The sequence below is a fragment of the Varanus komodoensis genome, unplaced genomic scaffold, assembly GCF_004798865.1.
Source record: "Varanus komodoensis strain SLA01 unplaced genomic scaffold, ASM479886v1 scaffold87, whole genome shotgun sequence".
NCBI classification, from domain to species: Eukaryota; Metazoa; Chordata; class Lepidosauria; order Squamata; family Varanidae; genus Varanus; species Varanus komodoensis.
In genome coordinates, this window is record NW_025336565.1 from 1,260,592 (window position 1) to 1,278,235 (window position 17,644).

Below are 17,644 nucleotides of genomic sequence, written 5' to 3' on the forward strand. Positions count from 1 at the left end.
CGGCCGCCGTTCCTGCTCCGGCGGCGCCCCTCCCCCGGCGCTCGGCGGCGAGCAGCTGCGGGCAGGGGCGCCGCCTGGCGGCCGCTGCTCCCACTGCAGCCCCACAGCTGGCTCGGCGTCCAGGTGCCAGGCGGGCGCTGCCGCCCCCGCCGCCCGCCCGGGCCCGCGGCTCTGCCCCCCGAGTCCGGCCGAGGCGCGCAGGCTGCACCGGGCCGAGAGAACGGAAGCCTTGAGCGGCCTCTCGCAGGAACGCGCTTCCTTCCCCGAGGCCCCGGAGCCCCTCCGCTAAGACTTCTGCCGCCCTCCCCCAGCCTGGGGGCCTCCAGGTACTCCGTACTGCAACGCCCCCCACTGATTTAAGGAGGAGGAGGAGGGGACCTGTAGTACGACCCTTTCGGAGGGCACCGGGCTGGAGAAGGCCCCCCCGTCCTCGCCAGAGACCCCGGAGTCCTGCCTCCCAGAATGCTCTCTTCTGCCTCGGTGCACCCTCCCTTCCCGGAGAGCAGGCTCCGGGCCCCCTTTCGCTCCCCTCCGGGCACCCCTGCTCCGGCCGCCCGGCCCGGCCCCACCGGAAGCAGCCCCCTCCCTCGCCTCGCCTGCCGCCTCGTCCGCCGATGGCGGGGCACCCGGAGGGGCGCGGGGGCTCAGGAGCGCCGCCCCGGTTCCCGGGGGCGGGGGCGCAGCCGCCCACGTCCTGCGGTGACCTGGCCGGCGGGAGGCACTGCGGAGGAGCGCGGGGCGCCGCGAGTCGCGGCCGGGCAGACGCAGCAACCCTCCCGGCGCCCCCTCTTGCTGGGGCGCTCGCCTTTCCCCGCCCCGACGTGTCCGGGCGTAGAGGACTCCGTCGCCCTTCCGGGGGCGCCCGGGGCCCCCCAGCCCGGGAACTGCCGCCGCCGCCTCCGCGCCGCGTGCTCCGAGCAGCCCGGCGCTCCACCGGCGGAGCGGGGCGGGGGGCCGCCGGGCGCCCCGGCCGCGATGACGAAGGCCGGGTAGCGCCCCCGCCGCCCCGCCCCCTCCCTCCCCTCCCGCCGGCCCGGGGACGGGGCCGCGCCGGTGTGGTCCGGCGAGCAGCCTGGGCAGCTGCCGGGGGGAGCGGGCGCCCGGGCTGAGAGCGCCGCGCTCCGGAGCGCTGGGCCGGCCGTCCCTCCCTCCCGCTCGCGGGGCCTCCGCCGCCGCCGCCCCGCCCCACACGGCGCCCCCCGCCCGCGGCCGCCATGCTCGTGTCCGTGTGGTACGCGAAGAAGATGGGCCGCCGCTTCATCAGCAACGTGCGGCGCGCCAAGAAGCAGCGGCACCTGCCCACGGTAGGGCGGCGGGGGGGGGCGCGAGCGGGGGGCGCGGGGGGGCCCCGGCCGGCCTGGGCTGCGCGTCCTCCCGAGGGTGAGCGGGCCCCGTCGGGGGGCGTGCTCTCCCGTGCTCCCCGCAGGGGGCCGGGGGCGGCCTGGGGCGCTAGACAGGTTGTGGCAGCGGCACTTGGGGGGAGTCAGGGGGTGCTGCCAGCAAGGCAGACGCTCCCTCTGCCCCATAGACAGCTGCCGTATTAAGGCCTGGCCCCACAGCAGAGGATGCAGGGACCCCCAGGCTGCAGGGCGAAAGAGCTGGGGGGCACGTCTTCCTCCTGGGGGTCTGAGCCCCGCATGGGGCTAAACGGAGGAGGGGGCTGCCTGGTGCAGCAGCATGTCTGGATGGGAAGGTTGTCCGTGGGGTGGGGTCCCACGTGGGAGGTCAGCAGGGGCCCAGGGCGGCGGGGGGAGATAATACGGGGGGGAGGGCTGGTGCAGGAGCTGTTCCAGGCAGGACCTGGCATCTGTCTCTAGCAGAATTTTCCAGTCTGGGGTGTTGGGGTGCAGGTGGAGGTTGGGGGTCAGGGCGCCAGGGATGTCTTGTCCTCTGGCTGCGGGGGGGGGGGGGGAGCAAGGACTCTGCAGGGCCGCTCCAAAGCCCCCCTCCATTCCGAGCCATCTCTAGGGCGGAATGGGGCAGGGGAGCCCCCGTTCGCCTGAACGCCGGTGGGCCGGCGCCCCGATTCCTGCGTGTGAATGAGCGGAGGCAGCGCTGCATGGCGTGTGGGGGGGGGGAGAAGTGCGTCAGCCTCGCAGGCAGATGGGCGTCAGTGTTTATGCCGTGCATGTTCCAAGTTATGAATGGGAGAGTGGGGGAGCCCTGCGGGTTCTTCGAGCGTCCCTTCCCCTGTTCGGGGGGGGGCGAGAGTGGAGGGGCCCCCCCTTTCCCGGGCCTTTAATGCGGCAGTGGAGAAAAGGCGCAGGAGCGTCAGTGTGCGGGGCCCCCGCGAGGGCCCCCGGCTCCCCCGGTCTGGGCTGCGCGGCCGGCTGGAACCTTCCCCACCGCACCTCGGCCCCCCACATGCCTCGCACATGGAATGGAGAGCGTCTGCGTAGTGGCCGCCCCCCCCCCGGTGGTCCTGCCCCCCCCCCCCCCCCACAGCCGGCTTCGGTGGCTGGTGCAGAGGCCTCGGTGGTCTCACTCCGGCCGCTTGCCCCCGGCCGGCCCCCACTGGCACGGCCAGAGCGAGGGGCCATTTGGGAGATGAGAGGCCCGCTCGCTCGCCTTGGCACTGCTCCGAGGAGTTGCTGCATTGCCTGGCGGGGGCCGGGGGGGGGCAGTGGCCGGGGCGCACGGCCCCCCTGGAAATGGCCCGGCCGGCCTTTCCTCCCCCAGCGCCTTCTGCGCGGCACTTGGCGCCCCGCCGTCTTGAGCGAGGTTTTCCTACCGTGGGGAAGGCCCCCCCCAGCATTTGTGCCTTGTGCAGGGATCTCACCCAGGGCCCTGGAGCGGGGGGGGGGGTCACCCCCCCCCCCCCGCGGGCTGGGGCCCACCCTCCCCTTTGCGGGTTCAGGGAGAAGCGCGGGGGGGGGGGGGGGCTCTGCCGTGAAGCTGCACGTGCGCTTCTCCGATGTTACTTCGCAAGCGCCATGATGAACAGGCCCTCCCCTCCAGCTATATAACTGCCACACTGCCTCAGAGGGGAAGTTGGTGGGTGGGATGATGGGGCTTGTAGTCCAACCCATCTGGAGGGTGCCGGGTTGGGGGGAAGGGGATGCCGTGCTCGACCAGAGCCCATGTGCAGCTGCAGCTGCTGCTCAGCCGGGAAGCTGAGGCTGCTGGCCTGGCCAGTCGCTTCCCCCCTTCCTCCCAGCCTAAGCTGACCTCGCAGGGTTCTTATGTGGATGTGAGGCGGGATTGGAGCCGGGCTTGCTGCCCGCCGTGGGCCTCAGGGGACAGCCGGCTTGCGCCTAGGTTGCTGCTCTCCGCCCAGCAACAGCCTTGGGCATCCGTGGGTGGCAAGGCCTCTGGACCCCTGCGCCCCATGGCCGTCTCCCGCCTCGCAGCCGCTCTCCTAGTCCTGCAGTGTGAGCGCAATAAAAGCCGGCACGGTGCACCGGCCCGGACGGGAAGGGAGAGTGCTTCCTCTGCGTGCCGTCCTGCCTTTCACGCTCGCTTAAATCACGGCGCTGCCACAGCCGTGGAACGACAGCAGGGCCTGCCTCTGGTGCCCCAGAGCGAAGCACACCGTCCGGGAGCGAGTGCCGCGGCACTGCAGAAAACGCGCACTTCCAGCGGGTGTGCTGAGTGCTGCCCCCGGACCGTGAAATAGTTTTTAAGACGAGGAGGAGGAAAGATGTGGCGGAAAACAGCATTATCTTCCATCTTAGCTGTAGCCCCGACACAAGTTAACCTTGAAGGAGAGATGTGAACCAAATAAATGCAGCCTCATGAGGACTAGATCCTTCGGTGTAGCCCACGCCTGGGTGGAAGGGGCTACTGATAGCAGTTCACCCCTTGGGGGCTGAAATGGAGCCTCTCCTGAGCCGGGGCTCAACATAAAGAAGAGCCCCCTCCCCATGCAGCAGCCTCGGGGAGGGGCACCCGGTTTCCACCAGCCTTTTAGGACCACAACTCCGCCATTCCTGTGCTGGCTGGGGCTGCTGGGAGTTGGGAGCCCCATACATCTGGAGCAGGGCAGGGTGGAAGGGTGTTTTATGCAGATCGCTTGATGCTGCAGTGAAACGGGGGGGGGGGGGGGGCCCTGGGCGGGTGCGCATGCATGTGTGGATAGATATGAAATGAAACTTGTCATGTCGTTGGAGCGCAACGAGGCAGCCTCATTAGCAGCTGTAAATAATTCATGCCCGGCCTCAGCTGGCACGCTCTGCTCCCCCCCCCCCACTGTTCTCGTCTAGGGAAAGTGGGTTCCATGTGCAGCGCCTGTTCAAAACAGGCTGGGGGGGGGTCCTGTGAGGGGCCGGGGAACCCTGGGCTGTCTTCTCTGAGCTGCCGCACAGCCCATCCCAAAAGGGGGAGGGGGGTCCTGAAGGCGGGGGCCCCCAGCTCTCCACACCCCTGTGACACCCCGCATTCACCATCCGACCCCTGATGTTCAGAGGCACACTCCTGGAAATGGCAGTGGTATTTCTGAGCATGTGCGGAGTGCATTCCCCACTCTGGGCTCAGAACTCCCCGCCCCCTAATGGATGCACACCGATGAGGGAGAGGACTCCTGGCTGGGGCTTTCTCTGCCCTTGAGGACTCCAGAGACTGGGGGGCAGTTGAGGTTTGGGGTCAGCTAGCGGTGCGCGGCTTTCCTCCTCGCCTCCCTCACGGTGCGTGTGTGAGGGAACCTGTGGGCACGGCACTGCGGTGCCCTCCCCGCCGGCTGTGGAAAGGCTTGTCCCGAATGCTCTAGTCCTCAGTGACCTGGCCGCCTTCCTGCCTGCCTGTTAGAAGGTCTTTCACTCCTCCATGTAAGAAAAAGATCCCCGTTCTCAGAAACTTAGCATGGCGGGGAGCTGTGTGCTATCCTGACCTTTCCTTGGTGTTCTAATTTTCTGTTGAAAGCAGGCTCCCCCCCCCCCAGCACACACACGCAGCACACACACACACACACCCCTTTGGGAGAAATTGCTTTTCGGAGCAATTAAGCTTGCTGCAGGAAATTCTAGGCCACGCCGACCCAGCAGCTGGAGCTTTGGAGTGGGGGCTGCGTGCCGGCGCACCGGCTGTGCACAGGGCTTTGGGGGGCTGCCATCTTTCGTGTCAGGGCCACCTTTGTGGAGGGGCAGCCCGGTGTTGTGTCCGTTCGGTGCAGCACCTGTGGCTGCACCTTGTCGGTCCCTGTGACGCGGTTTGCCCGTGGGTGGGGGGGGTCGTTCACCGACACATTTGCACTCGCGTTACCACTCATAGTGGGACAGAGCAAGGTGCCTTGCGGGAGGCCCCGGGACTCCCGCTCAGTCCCAAAGCCCGGCTTGCAGGATTTGACAAAAGATTGGCCGCCTTAGGGACTAGGAACTTGTTCTCTTCTTTGACTTCCTTAAGGAAACAAAATGCCGAGGTTCCTGAGATAAATGAGTCCTGATCTCCGCCTCGGATTCCGCTTTGGACAGGTTGGCTGGGGAATTGCATTTGGCTTTTGAGATACAGGAACATGTTCGGCTTTTCTTTGGAAGTTTAGTAATCGAACTCGCTCAGAATGTTACACACAGAGGGGATGCTGGCCGTTTGCGACGTAAGCACACGGGTGCGCGTGCAAAGGCTTCCGCAATGGGCCGTCCTCCAGGTGGGTGAGACCGCAGTTGGAGCACCGCTGCCCGGGGATGCTGGGGGTTGCAGTCCATCCAGCCCGTCTCTCTTGCGCAGCCCACGCCGGTGGGTGCCGAGATCCCGACCGTCCACGGCGCCCCCCGTCAGCCGGCCCGCCCTCTCCCGCGCGCGCACGGCACCACGCAGGCCCCCAGGCGGCCGCATGTGCAGGGACTGTCCCGTGCTGCTCCCGCCTGCCCCACCGCAAACACGCTCCCGCACGTTCCGCCTGCGGCCGCCCACACACAGCTGCCAGCCCACTTCCCCTGGGCCCCCATGCTGGGGAGCAGTTGGGGGGCTGCCGCTGCCCCCCCTTCCCTCCCATGCACCTTGTCCTACTCTCAGAGCTTTGGAAAAAATCTCTTTTCGGTGGATGGAGATCATTGACTTCTCATCTGCAACGGGAAGAGGCAGGGCCCAGAGGTCCGGGGGCTTTGCGGAGCCCCGGAAGGGGTCAGGATTGGTGTGGGGTGTGGAGGGGGACGGAGACCAGGGCCCCATCCCTGGGCAGGGTGTGGGGCTGGTGCGTACTCAGGCTGTGGGTGGATGGGCAGCCAGGACTCCTGGGGGCTCGGCGGGAGGGGTCGCAGCCAGTCCGGGCTCACCCAGTCTGGCTGCCTCCCCCACCCACTGGGGATGATGGGGGTGCTCGCATCTGACGAGGCCACGAAGGGAAAGGCTGAATTGGGCAATACAAGGCTGAACTGGGCAAGGGAGGAAGGAAGTTCCGTCTAGGCTGGGGGGGGGTAGGGGCTGAGCTCCTGGGTTCTGCCCCCCCACCCCCTCCAGGGCCCGATGCTCGTCCTTTGCTGGGAGGCCCAGCTGAAGTGCGTCTCGCTTGTTTTGGGGTGCTGGAAAGGGTCCGGGCTGGCAGGGGGGCACCCCCAGGCACTTCCCCCCGGCCGCCTGAACAGTGCAGCAGGAAGATGCGGCAGCCGACACCGAGAGGTGCCAGGGAGCCCGGCTGAGCCGCGCGAGGGGCAGGATGCGCCAGCGAGGGGGTCTCGGGCTGGCGGACGGGGTCCCGGCCCCTCCCGGTGGGGGGCAGCGGGCCTTGCGGTACGAAGAGCTGCCCCCTCACACCTGCACTGCCCACCCGGCATTGGCATTTCAGGTTTGGGGAGCGGGGGGGCTCGCGGGGGGCCAAGAGCATCCGAAAGCCCCAAAGCACCCCGTTGCCAGAAAGCGTTTGGGGTCCGGGGACTTCCCTTGCTTTTATGTGATTTGTTACGCACATCGCTAGCAAGGTGACAGCCGAGCGCAGTAAAACGCCGTGGAAATATTCCTGGCACAGTAACGAAGCCGAGGAAATTCATTAGCGCCCCTCCCCCACCACTGCCACCCCAGCACACGCTCACACACACGCACACACGTGTGCTGGCCGTAAAGCGCCTGTGCGGGGCACCATTAAAACCTGTATAATTTCCTCGCGGCTGTGGGCTGTTTTCCCGGCCCTTTGGGCACAGTGCTGTGCAGGTTTCAACAGAGAAAAGGCCTACAACTCCCAGCATGCCATGCAGTGGGCCTTCAGTCTGAGCCTGCCCTTAGATGCTCGAATCACTTGCTCAAAGCTCAGAACCTCAAGATGGTGGGTTTTGTTTTTCAAGTAAGTTTCTAGTCCTTATGGCTTTCCGAGCATGGCTGACTGGATGTGTTGGGAAGCCAGACGCTAGACTAAAGGGAGGTGAGGTCTGATCCTGCCTCTCATTCTTGGTTTCTTAGTCGTGCAGCTGCCAGCACCGCCCTGAAGCCCTCCCCAGACCTGCAAAATCGTGAAATGGTGGCGAAGGATCTCGCAGATCCTTTTCCATTTCTAGAGTTAAGAAAGACGGGCAGTGTCTGGAGCTTGCCTTTGGGATTCCCCTCACCTTCCTCTTTCTGCGGTGGGGTTCTGTAAATGGAGACCTGTTGGACTGGGGATGCTGGGAGCTGAGGTCCAACACATCAGGGGAGCGCCAGGTTGTGTGGGTGCCCTCTCCCATCTGCCCCATTGGCTTCTCTTTGCCCCACGCTGTGGGTTTATTCTTCCTCTCGGGGGCAACAGGGTGCTGCAGCTCCAAACCCTCGTGCCCAAATCCCCCCCCCCCCGAATAAGCTTGTCTCACTGCCGGCACAAAGGTGGGGCGGCTGCAGCCACCGCGGCGCATCCTGAAGCCCGCCCGGCGACACCCCGTTGCCACAGTAACCTCCTCCCCCTGATGCAGATGCTGTTGCCATGGCGTTGCCATGGCGGCCGTTCTCGGCGGGCAGCGGCGGTGGGGGACCAATTCTTCTGGAGGAGAGCGAGAGCGCAGGGGGGAGCCGGTCGTGCTGCCGGGGCGAGGGGCCGTGCTTACCCCCTCCCCGAATCCAGGGCACGGCCCTCCCATGGCGCCGGCGGGTACCAGGGCGGGCGACTTGGCCCCCTTTGCTGCGCCCTCCGTCCCGGCCCCTCCGCTAGCCCTGTGCCTGCAGGACCACCCGCCAGCTGCCCCCCGGGCTTGCTCACGGCTGGGGCGCGCGAGAGCCATGAAGGACGCCTTTATTTTGCCGAGTGGGTGGGGGCGCACGTGACACGCTGGGGTGAAGGGGGGCTGCCTGCCTTTTGGGGTGGGGGCTGCCGGCTTTGTGTGAGGACAGGGCGAAAACATTCTGGAAGCTCCGTCTTGCCTTGACCCTCCCTCTGGAAGGGTGGCCGGTTCCTCCGTGCTGCCGCGGGTTCCTCTGGCCCAGGCCCCCCAGCCCTAGCAGGTGCTGGACTGCAATGCCCATCGGCCCCCTCGGTGGGTGGCCGGGTGGCCCAAGCCGTTGCTGCCTCCCACCCCGAGTGAGCATCTTTTGACAGCCCTCCCACCGCTGTCCGGGGCTGCTGCCTTCTGGATGTGGGGCCGAGTCCATGCAGAGCCGTCTCCGGGCGACCTTTGCCTGTGGGGCTCCCCAGGGGAAAGATGGCTTCCGGGTCTGGAGACCCCCCCCCCCCCCGGGCCTGTCTTTGCTGGCTTTGCATCCCCTTCAGGCTCCTTTAACCATATCATTTCCTTTCTCTCTCTCTGTTGCTCTCCCTAGGCCAATTCCCCACCCGTAATTGTGAACACCGACACCTTAGAAGCACCAGCTTATGTGAGTAATGAGCGGCATGCGTCCGTCCCCTTGTCCGTCCCCCCCCACACCCTCCGTGGCACCTCGAGCTTTCCCTCCTGCTCGGCTCGTCCTTCTCCAGCGGCCACCCCGCATTCCTGAGTCCCGCTGCTCAGTTGCTCCGCCTTTTAGCAATCCTAAACGTCTTGCAGAAATATTCCTCATTTTCCTCCGGTCTTCAGGAGCCGGGCATAACCCAACTCCACCCCTCTCCCCCGCAGGTAAATGGAACAGAAGGTGAAATGGAGTACGAAGAGATAACTTTGGAACGGGTAATTCCTGGCGTGGGAGCCGGCGGGGCGGTGGAGGTGGTGAATTCATGCCGTCCAGGCGGGGCGGAGAAGCGGGGTCTGGGTTTGGGTGCGAGCTCCGATTAACCTCGGGCGGGCGGGCGGGCTGGCGCTCTCTTGCAGGGCAACTCTGGTTTGGGGTTCAGCATCGCCGGCGGCACCGACAACCCCCACGTGGGGGACGACCCCAGCATCTTCATCACCAAGATCATCCCCGGGGGAGCCGCTGCGCAAGACGGCCGGCTACGGTAAAGGCTGGGTGTGTGTGTGGGGGGGGTCCCAGCCGCTGCCCCGAGCGCCGTTTTCCTGGCATGGGAGTCCGGGGGTGGCTTCTCTGGGCCAGCGCCCCCTTGGGCTGCAGGACCCACTGGCCCCAGGGAAGATTCTGCCCAGGAGAAGCTTTGGGGAGCCGGGGGGGAGGTGGCCAAAAGACCACGAGGGCCCCCATTCCAGGACGAGGCGCCCCCTGCCCCGGCGGCAGCAGTGCTGGAGGAAAGGTGGGTCCTGGGGCCGCCGGGTGGGGGCAGCGCCTTCGTGGCATGTGCTCTGGGTGCCAGCGGCCGCCCCCTCCCCGTCTTTCCCCCTGGCAAGGTCGCTGCCCCACCTGGCATTGCCCGAGCCCCCAGGCTGCGCCAGCCTCCCCTCGGGCCCCGGGTTGGGGGTCGGTGCCCCCCCCATGCTGACGGCCCCCTTCGGCCCTGTGCCTGGTGCAGGGTGAACGACAGCATCCTCTTCGTGAACGACGTGGACGTGCGGGAGGTCACGCACAGCACGGCGGTCGAGGCGCTGAAGGAGGCCGGCTCCATCGTGCGCCTGTACGTCATGCGCAGGAAGCCCCTGGCTGAGAAAGTGATGGAGATCAAGCTGATCAAGGGCCCCAAAGGTGAGGTCCCAGCAGCCCCGCTCGGGGCCCGGAGGCCGCCTCTGCCCCACGGGCGCCCTTCTCCCCGGCAGGCACCCTCAAACTCGGGCCTCCCCAGGTGGCAAGCTCTCGAGGTGCAGGACTGCAGCTCCCATCAGCCCCCCTGGCTGCACTCCTGGAGGGGTCTGGGCTCAGGAAGGGCTCTCGGGAGAGAACTGCCTTCCTAGAGGAAGCACATCCCACGGGTCACGTGGCCCCACTGCGCCTCCCACGAAAGGCCACATCAGTGCGAGAGAGAGCTCTCGCTTTGGCTGTCCTCCGTTGGAGACAGGGCACTGGGCTCTTCCCCTGACCCAGCCTAGGCTGTTCTTGCATTCATACCTTCCTAGGAAGAGCCCGAAGGCAAGGCCAGCTGCCTGCTACTGCGGAGAAACTGCCCTGCTTAACGATCCACAGGGAGCCTCTGGCCATGTCAGAAGTGCCAGGCTCGCTCACCTTCGGCCCTCCCTCCCTCCCTCCCCACCCACAGGTCTCGGCTTCAGCATCGCGGGTGGCGTCGGGAACCAACACATCCCCGGGGACAACAGCATCTACGTCACCAAGATCATCGAGGGCGGGGCGGCCCACAAGGACGGGCGCCTGCAGATCGGGGACAAGATCCTGGCGGTGAGGCCGGGCCCTGCGCCTCCTCTGGCATGGCGGGCCGGCATGCGCGGGGTGGCCTCGCCAGTGCGCTGCACCGCAGGCGGCTGGCCTATAATCCCAATGCGCATATGCAGCAGTGCAAAGCGAATCTCTGGAACAAGGAGATCTGGGAACCTGTGGAAAATCCTTGCAATGGCACAATCCTTTGAATGGCCCCAGCCATTCAGTTGAAAGGTTCCTGCATGCACAACCCCCAGGTGTGGCTTCGCGGGTGCTTTGCGCATGGTGCCCTGGAATTTGGGATGGGGAGGGGGGCTCCTTTCAGCCACCAACAATCACATTCACACCTGTCTCACTTCCTTTTAAAAAGAACCCAAGATGGCTTGGACTATGCTCTCCCTCTCCGTTTTACCCTCCCCACAACAACCCTGTGAGGGAGGCTGGGCTGAGAGGCCATGATTGGCTCAGAGTCTCCCAGTGAGTAACATGACTGAGTGGAGATTCGAACCCAGCACTCCCAGTCCCTCAGCTGCGCTGGCGCTTGTTCCACCGTGCCGTTGGGTTCCTGCTGGTCTGCCCCGTTTTGCACTTCCCAAATACCTTAACTCCATATATACCCAGTCCCCTCCACCCATCAGAGTGAAGGGCCCGATCCACCATAGCCTCTGGGCTAATCTCGAGCGGTCAGCGGCCCCTTCCCTCTGGCTGATTTTCTGCCTTCTTGGTGACTTATGCACACTTTTTCCCGCTCTGAAAAGTCAAGATGCCGGTCCAAAGGCTTCATCACTGCTGGCAAGACCATTTTAGTTAGGCCAATATCCTTTGCGTTTTGGCTCCCCCATCTTTAGCTGTGTCCCCTGCTCCACGCTAAAACATGTTCCAAAGAGCGTCGCAAAAATGGATTTTTTTCTTTTTTTATGATAAGTTTTATTCAAAATTATAACCCTAAAACAAAGAAAATCTAAAAACAACATCAGTCATCAAAAACATCGGACCTGCTGGGTCAGAACCAATGGAAATCTGTTCTCAGGCTGAAAGGCATTCACCCCCGTGCCGGATCCTAAACTCTAGGATACCCCACTTAAACTAGAGGTACAGCAGCCCTTCCCTTCCTTGATTTTGGGGGAAGGCGAGCTCAGCATGGAAGTTCCAGGTGTCTTCCGCATGTGGCCGATTACGGCACTGGGAGGCAGGGCAGAATTTGCCCGGATCGTGGGGTCTGAGCTGCGAGCAAAGCGCTAAGAGGCCCGTGCTTCCTCTAGGGCCAAGCAAGGGGTCACACCGTCCCCAAGCTGCGCCCAGGGATGGTTCGGGTCCCAGGTCTGAGGCCGGAGGAAGCGGTGAATCTGAGCAGCAGCCTTGCAGCCACGGAGAAGGTGCCGTGGCCACGGTGGGCTCTTGTCCTTCCGTGGCAGGCCAGCCCTCCCAAACGGGTGCCCTCCAGAGCCACTGGACTGCAGCAGTGCTCCTCGTGCTCGGCCAGTGGGGCGGAGTGGCCGTCCAGCACGTCCGGGGGGCTCCAGCTTTGGGAAGGCTGAAACCAACACGGAGAGAAGACATCGCAGCAGCAACTGAGAAAGCCCTGGGCTGAACCCGGGCTGCATCCGGTCCGCATCAAACCAGCACAATGGACCGGGCATCCTCCCGGATGTCTGGTGTGGACAAGCGCCTCTGCTGCGGCCCTGCGCGTGCCTACTCGCGAGGAAGCCTCTGCGTGCCGTGGTGGCTCGGGCGTTTCCTGGCAGGGCCGCTTTGTGCAAGCCCGTCAGCCGTTCCTGCAGCCCCCAGGGGGAAGAGTGTTTCCGTGGCGGCCCACGGGCCACGCCACCCTTGACCTGGGTCAGATCCCTGCGAGGGCCACGGGGGGGCGGGATGAGCAAAGACCCGGGTCTTCATCGCTCTGGGGGCAGGGCACCGGCCTGCTGGGTGGGCCGGACCGTGGATCGGGTCGGCCCCTCTGGCCTGTGTTTCCCACCCGCAGGGGCTTTGGGGGCACGAGGCGCCCCCCCCGACAACCGCCGCCCTCCGAATGGGGGCTGACGGGCGCCGTCTCCCCTGTCCCCCCTCGCCAGGTGAACAACGTGAGCCTGGAGGACGTCATGCACGAAGACGCGGTGGCTGCCCTGAAGAACACGTACGACATCGTCTACCTGAAGGTGGCCAAGCCCACCAACGTGTACCTGAACGACTCGTACGCCCCGCCGGACCTCACGTCGTGTGAGTGTGGCCCCGGCCCTGGTGCTGCAGCAGCCCCGGGGCAGAGCCATCGCGCGCGCCCCGGCCATGCTCGATCTTGCTGGGGGGGGGGGCAGGGGCGAGGAGACAGGGCCCCATCTGCTTCCGAAGCTGTGAATGTTTACCTTCCCGCCAAGACTGTGCTTTTATTGCTGCATCTTTACGTGTTGCCTCGGGACACGGTTGGGCAGCCATCTGCCCCAGCCATCTGCCCCCTAGAGCAGTCAGACTACAACTCCCAGCATCCCCCAGCCAGGGTCTGTGGTTTGTACTCCGGCACATCGCGAGGGCGGCGGGTTGGCAGCGGCCAGTCGAGGCTGCGCAGCGCAATCGGTCGTCCTCCGGTGACTCACTTCCCTCCTGCTGCCCGCCGTTGGGTCCTTTCCAGCTGGCAGCCCTCTGGCGGCACACTCTCCAAGACGTCCTGTCCTTGAGCTCCTCGCCCGCCCGGCTCTGGGAAACCCAAGGCGGAGGCAGTTCCTCTCCAGCGCATAATGCTGGAGCACAACTGCCGTTCACGTGGTTCTTTGCAACCCCTCTGCAGCAGCCGCAGCTCTTTATTTATTTATTTTTTCAATTTATATCCTGCCTTTTTCCTACAAAGGGCTCAAGGCAGCTTACATCATTCTCCTCCTCCATCTTATCCCCCCAACAACAACCCTGCGAGGTAGGCTGGGCTGAGAGTCTGTGACTGGCCCAAAGTCACCCAGTGGGCTCCATGGCTGAGCGGGGACTAGAGCCCAGATCGCCTGAGTCCCAGTCCCCTGCTCTTAACCACGACGCCACACTGGTTCTGCGGGTCCTGGTTTGGCACGCCAAGGACTGAGGGTCCACCCCATGGCAGCCGTGAGAATCAGAGAATCCTAAAAGAATGAGGCAGGGGGGGCTGCGAGACCGCCGAGTCCGGCTCGTGCTCCGTGCGGGACCACGAATAAAAGCGTTCCTTTCGGAGGGCTGCCCGGCGGTCCTGTGAATGCCTCCGTGGTGGGAGAGCCCCCACCCCCCTGGTCTGGGGGCTCCATCGCTGCTCCTTGGAGGTTCTTCCTGACGTCCAGCCTGAGCCGGGCTTCCCACCAGCGTTATTCTCCGTCCTGCGCTCCGGGGTGACCGAGAAGTGACCCCGGCCCTCCTCTTCACCACGGCCCTTTGAGTGGAACCCGTGCCCGAAACCCCAGGAGAGCTGTGGCTGCTGGTCTGTGCACACCATGCTGAACTAGCAGGACAGTTTTGGTGGGAATGCACCTCCCATCATCCGGCCGCTTGCCGCCTTGCCTTGAGAGGCCGGCTCCATGCCCGGCGGGTTCGGCCCTTTCATCGTCCCCGTAAGTGCTTTCCCATCTGTTCCCCCGCAGCTTACTCCCAGCACCTGGACAACGAGATCGGCCACCAGAGTTACCTGGGCACAGACTACCCACAAGCCATGACCCCCACCTCGCCTCAGAGGTACTCCCCCATCCCGAAGGAGCTGCTGGGCGAGGAGGACATACCCAGGTAGGTCCTGGTGGACCCCGCCGTCGTCCCCCCCCCCTGCCCTGCCCCCATGCCTTCTGGCTCGGCGTGGCTCCTGCTCTGGCACAGGGGGTGTCCCGGCCCCGGGCGCGCCCCTCCTCACCCCGTGTCCCCGCAGGGAACCGCGCCGAATCGTCATCCACCGCGGCTCGACGGGGCTGGGCTTCAACATCGTGGGCGGCGAGGACGGCGAGGGCATTTTCATCTCCTTCATCCTGGCCGGGGGCCCGGCCGACCTCAGCGGGGAGCTCCGGAAAGGGGACCAGATTCTCACGGTAAGGCCGGCCTCCTCCGTGCCGCGCCAGCGATGCGCGGGGGCGCTGCCGCACCGCCCGCGTGACGCCGCCTCGCCCACCATCTCTGCAGGTCAACGGCGTGGACCTCCGAAACGCGACGCACGAGCAGGCGGCCATCGCCCTGAAAAACGCCGGGCAGACGGTCACCATCATCGCTCAGTACAAGCCCGACGGTGCGTTCCAGCAGGCCGGCCTCGGCGTCCCTGTGCACAGCCGGAAGGCGGAGGCCCTGCTTCCGTCTGCTCCTTCGGGGCGCGTGGGGCGCCTGGGGAGGGTGCCGCGCCTCCCCCCGTCCCTGCCCCGCATGTTCCCCGGGGACCTCTTTCAAGCCAGCTTGCCTCTGGGACCACCGAGGCACTCGCTTTGTGGGCCAGTGGGACCGCCGGGAAGCGGGGGGCTGCTCTGAAGGGGGGGCTCCCTTCGCAGGCCGGGGCCCCCGAGAAAGGGCCTTGTGGCCATGTGGTGTTCCACGCCGTTGCTCGGTCTGCTGGATGGAAAGGCTTCCGTGGGGTGGATGGCCGACTGGGCGTGCAGAACGCCCGGAGAGGGAGGGGGCCTCGGCTGGGCGGACGGGGGGCCGTGGTGGTGGGTGAGCGGCGGGGAGGCTGTTCGTGGGCTGGGGGGAGGCATGAGGGAAGGAGGCCGTGGCCCCCGAGGGATGGTGAAAGACTGAGCCCAGATGAAAGGCTTTTAGATTTTCTGTCCCGCTTTTAACATTCTGGTCTGGACTTTGATTTCGATGAAAGGAGAACTTTGAGGGGGGTCAGGCCTGAGCGCTGGGGGTGCTGGGCAGTGGGCTGCCTTCGGGGAAGCAGAGGGGGCTGACGCTCCTCCCCCCGCAGAGTACAGCCGCTTCGAGGCCAAGATCCACGACCTCCGGGAGCAACTGATGAACAGCAGCTTGGGCTCAGGGACGGCGTCGCTGCGGAGCAACCCCAAGCGGGGCTTCTACATCCGGTGAGCCCCACTGGCCGCCCCCGCCCAGCCGGGCCGGCCCCGAACAGCGAGCCCCCCGGCCCCCACCTTCCTTGTCTGGTGCTCTCCAGCCGTGCCGGACGGGAACGTGCCGGCTTCCTGCCGGGAACCGGCTTCCTGAAAAGCACGTGGCCGATTTTGCGGCTACGGATGGCAGCATCCGCCCGAGCGTTGCCTCCGAGCCCGGTCTGCGCGGCGAAGCCCGGCTCCCCCGAGGGCCCTCGCCCGCCTGCCTGCAAGTCGGGCCCCTGGAAGGGCTGCTGCGGGCCTGGGGAGGGCGAGCGAGCGAGCGAGCGTCGGGGCAGCCACAGTCGCGCTCACGCAAGGAGGGATCGTGTGGCGGGGCCTTTCCTCGGAGGACGGAGCCGAGTCGGGAGCGGGGCCTCGCCTTGCGCTGCCCCATTGCGCTGAGGCGGGAGCGGCCCCACGGTGCCCACCTTTCCCCAGGCAGCCGTGCTGATTGGCTGGCGATTTTTTCGGCGCACCGGAGGCCATTTCAGCCTAACCGGGCTGGAGACCGCCGACCTGGATCACCCGCCACCTGTCCCCTTGGCCTGTGGGACTCGTGCTGGGGAGGGGCTCGTGCTGACCCCGCGCTGCCGGCCCTGCCTCCCCCCAGGGCGCTCTTTGACTACGACAAGACCAAGGACTGCGGCTTCCTGAGCCAGGCGCTGAGCTTCCACTTCGGGGACGTGCTGCACGTGATCGACGCTTCCGACGAGGAGTGGTGGCAAGCCCGGCGTGTCCACCCGGACGGCGACAGCGACGAGATGGGATTCATCCCCAGCAAGAGGCGGTAACGAAGGCGGGCCTGGCCCCGGGCGGACAGGGCGGCGGCTTGTGTCCCGGCGGCGACGCTCAAGGCCCCTTCCTCCTCTTTTTCTGTAGGGTCGAGCGGCGAGAGTGGACACGGCTAAAAGCGAAGGTCAGTGACGCCCCTTCCCACGTGGGGCGGCCCTCAAAGCCCCCCAGGCCCGCCAGAAAGAGAGACGTTCACCCCGTTTGGGGACCCCCGGTGGCAACTCGGGGCACGGGAGCTTCCTCTTTCGCTCTCATCGCTTCCCAACCTTCCCTCCCGCTGGAGACAGGCCACCTGTCAGTAATTTTATGGATTTTTAAAAAATCCATCTCTGTTGTGAAATTTTACCACCACCAGCAGTTGGGGAGGGGGGGGGGGGGGGGGGGGAGAGAGAGACAGAAAAGGAGAATATGTGTATATACACAGAAATACAGATTCCTATAAATATCCGTATCACTAAGTACCTATGAAATTCATTAATGGAAAGACAGCTTTCTAGCTCTCATGCATAAGCTTCAACGAAAGCAGGCCAGCTAGCCAAATAAGTTCGTCAGTGAGATTGGTGTCCACATGCGACCATTCGGCTATCGAAAGTTGTGTAAGATCCTCAGTCGATCACATTATGGGATGGATGTTATCCTTCGGCTATTGTGAAATCATAACCCCACCCATTCATTAATTTCTAAGAAGCAGGTAACATTTCATGCCTGAGCAAATAATCAAGAGTGTTCCAGTATAAAATTTATCCATATAGTAACCTCCTTCCGTAAGATGGCGCCCCCTGCACGTTGCATCCCATTCAGCCTCGTTAGACGATCCCTTATTAGAGAGGTGTTGCAGTCTCCGAAAAACACAGGTGGGATGCCGTCCAAGATCCAGAGATGCAGCCGGTGTGGGCCCCAAACCATCAAGGGGCAAAACCAAGCAGCCCAACGATTTTCCCCCCCCCCCCCCCCCCTGGCCAGCCACACACCTGCAAGGTGCCAGGCGGTGTCTCCCCCTCCGCTCACAGGTCTGCTCCATCTGGTGCCTCCCGGATGCTCCCTTCTGCCTTAGGGAGCTGCGGAAGAGCCCCCTTTCCTGTCCCTTCCCCGTTCGGGAGCTGCTGCACCTAACCCGGAGGCCCCCCAAGCCCCTTGGCAGGACTAGTTTCGTGCTCGAGTCTCTTTGTCTCACGTCCGTCTTCTCTCTCTCTCTCTCTCTCTGCCTTGCTTCCCTCTCCTCATTCGCTCTTCCTTCCTCTCCAGGATCGGGTGCCGGGATCGGGCTCTCAAGGTGCGTGCCTGTCTTCAGGTCTTCCGTTCTGCTTCTTTTC

The 17,644-nt window shown here is 65.0% G+C and overlaps 1 protein-coding gene across 1 annotated transcript in view; it reads left to right on the forward strand.

Moving 5' to 3' along the window:
* Positions 1-17,644, forward strand: part of DLG4 (discs large MAGUK scaffold protein 4) — a 31,564-nt gene that overhangs the window by 8,030 nt on the left and 5,890 nt on the right. Inside the window, exons 2-14 of the mRNA XM_044417174.1 lie at positions 8,647-8,700; positions 8,940-8,990; positions 9,132-9,256; positions 9,722-9,891; positions 10,400-10,536; positions 12,588-12,732; positions 14,103-14,241; positions 14,378-14,534; positions 14,626-14,728; positions 15,398-15,512; positions 16,150-16,326; positions 16,419-16,455; positions 17,577-17,604. Coding sequence (XP_044273109.1) covers positions 8,647-8,700; positions 8,940-8,990; positions 9,132-9,256; positions 9,722-9,891; positions 10,400-10,536; positions 12,588-12,732; positions 14,103-14,241; positions 14,378-14,534; positions 14,626-14,728; positions 15,398-15,512; positions 16,150-16,326; positions 16,419-16,455; positions 17,577-17,604 — 1,438 coding nt within the window. The remainder of the gene's footprint in view (positions 1-8,646; positions 8,701-8,939; positions 8,991-9,131; positions 9,257-9,721; positions 9,892-10,399; positions 10,537-12,587; positions 12,733-14,102; positions 14,242-14,377; positions 14,535-14,625; positions 14,729-15,397; positions 15,513-16,149; positions 16,327-16,418; positions 16,456-17,576; positions 17,605-17,644) is intronic.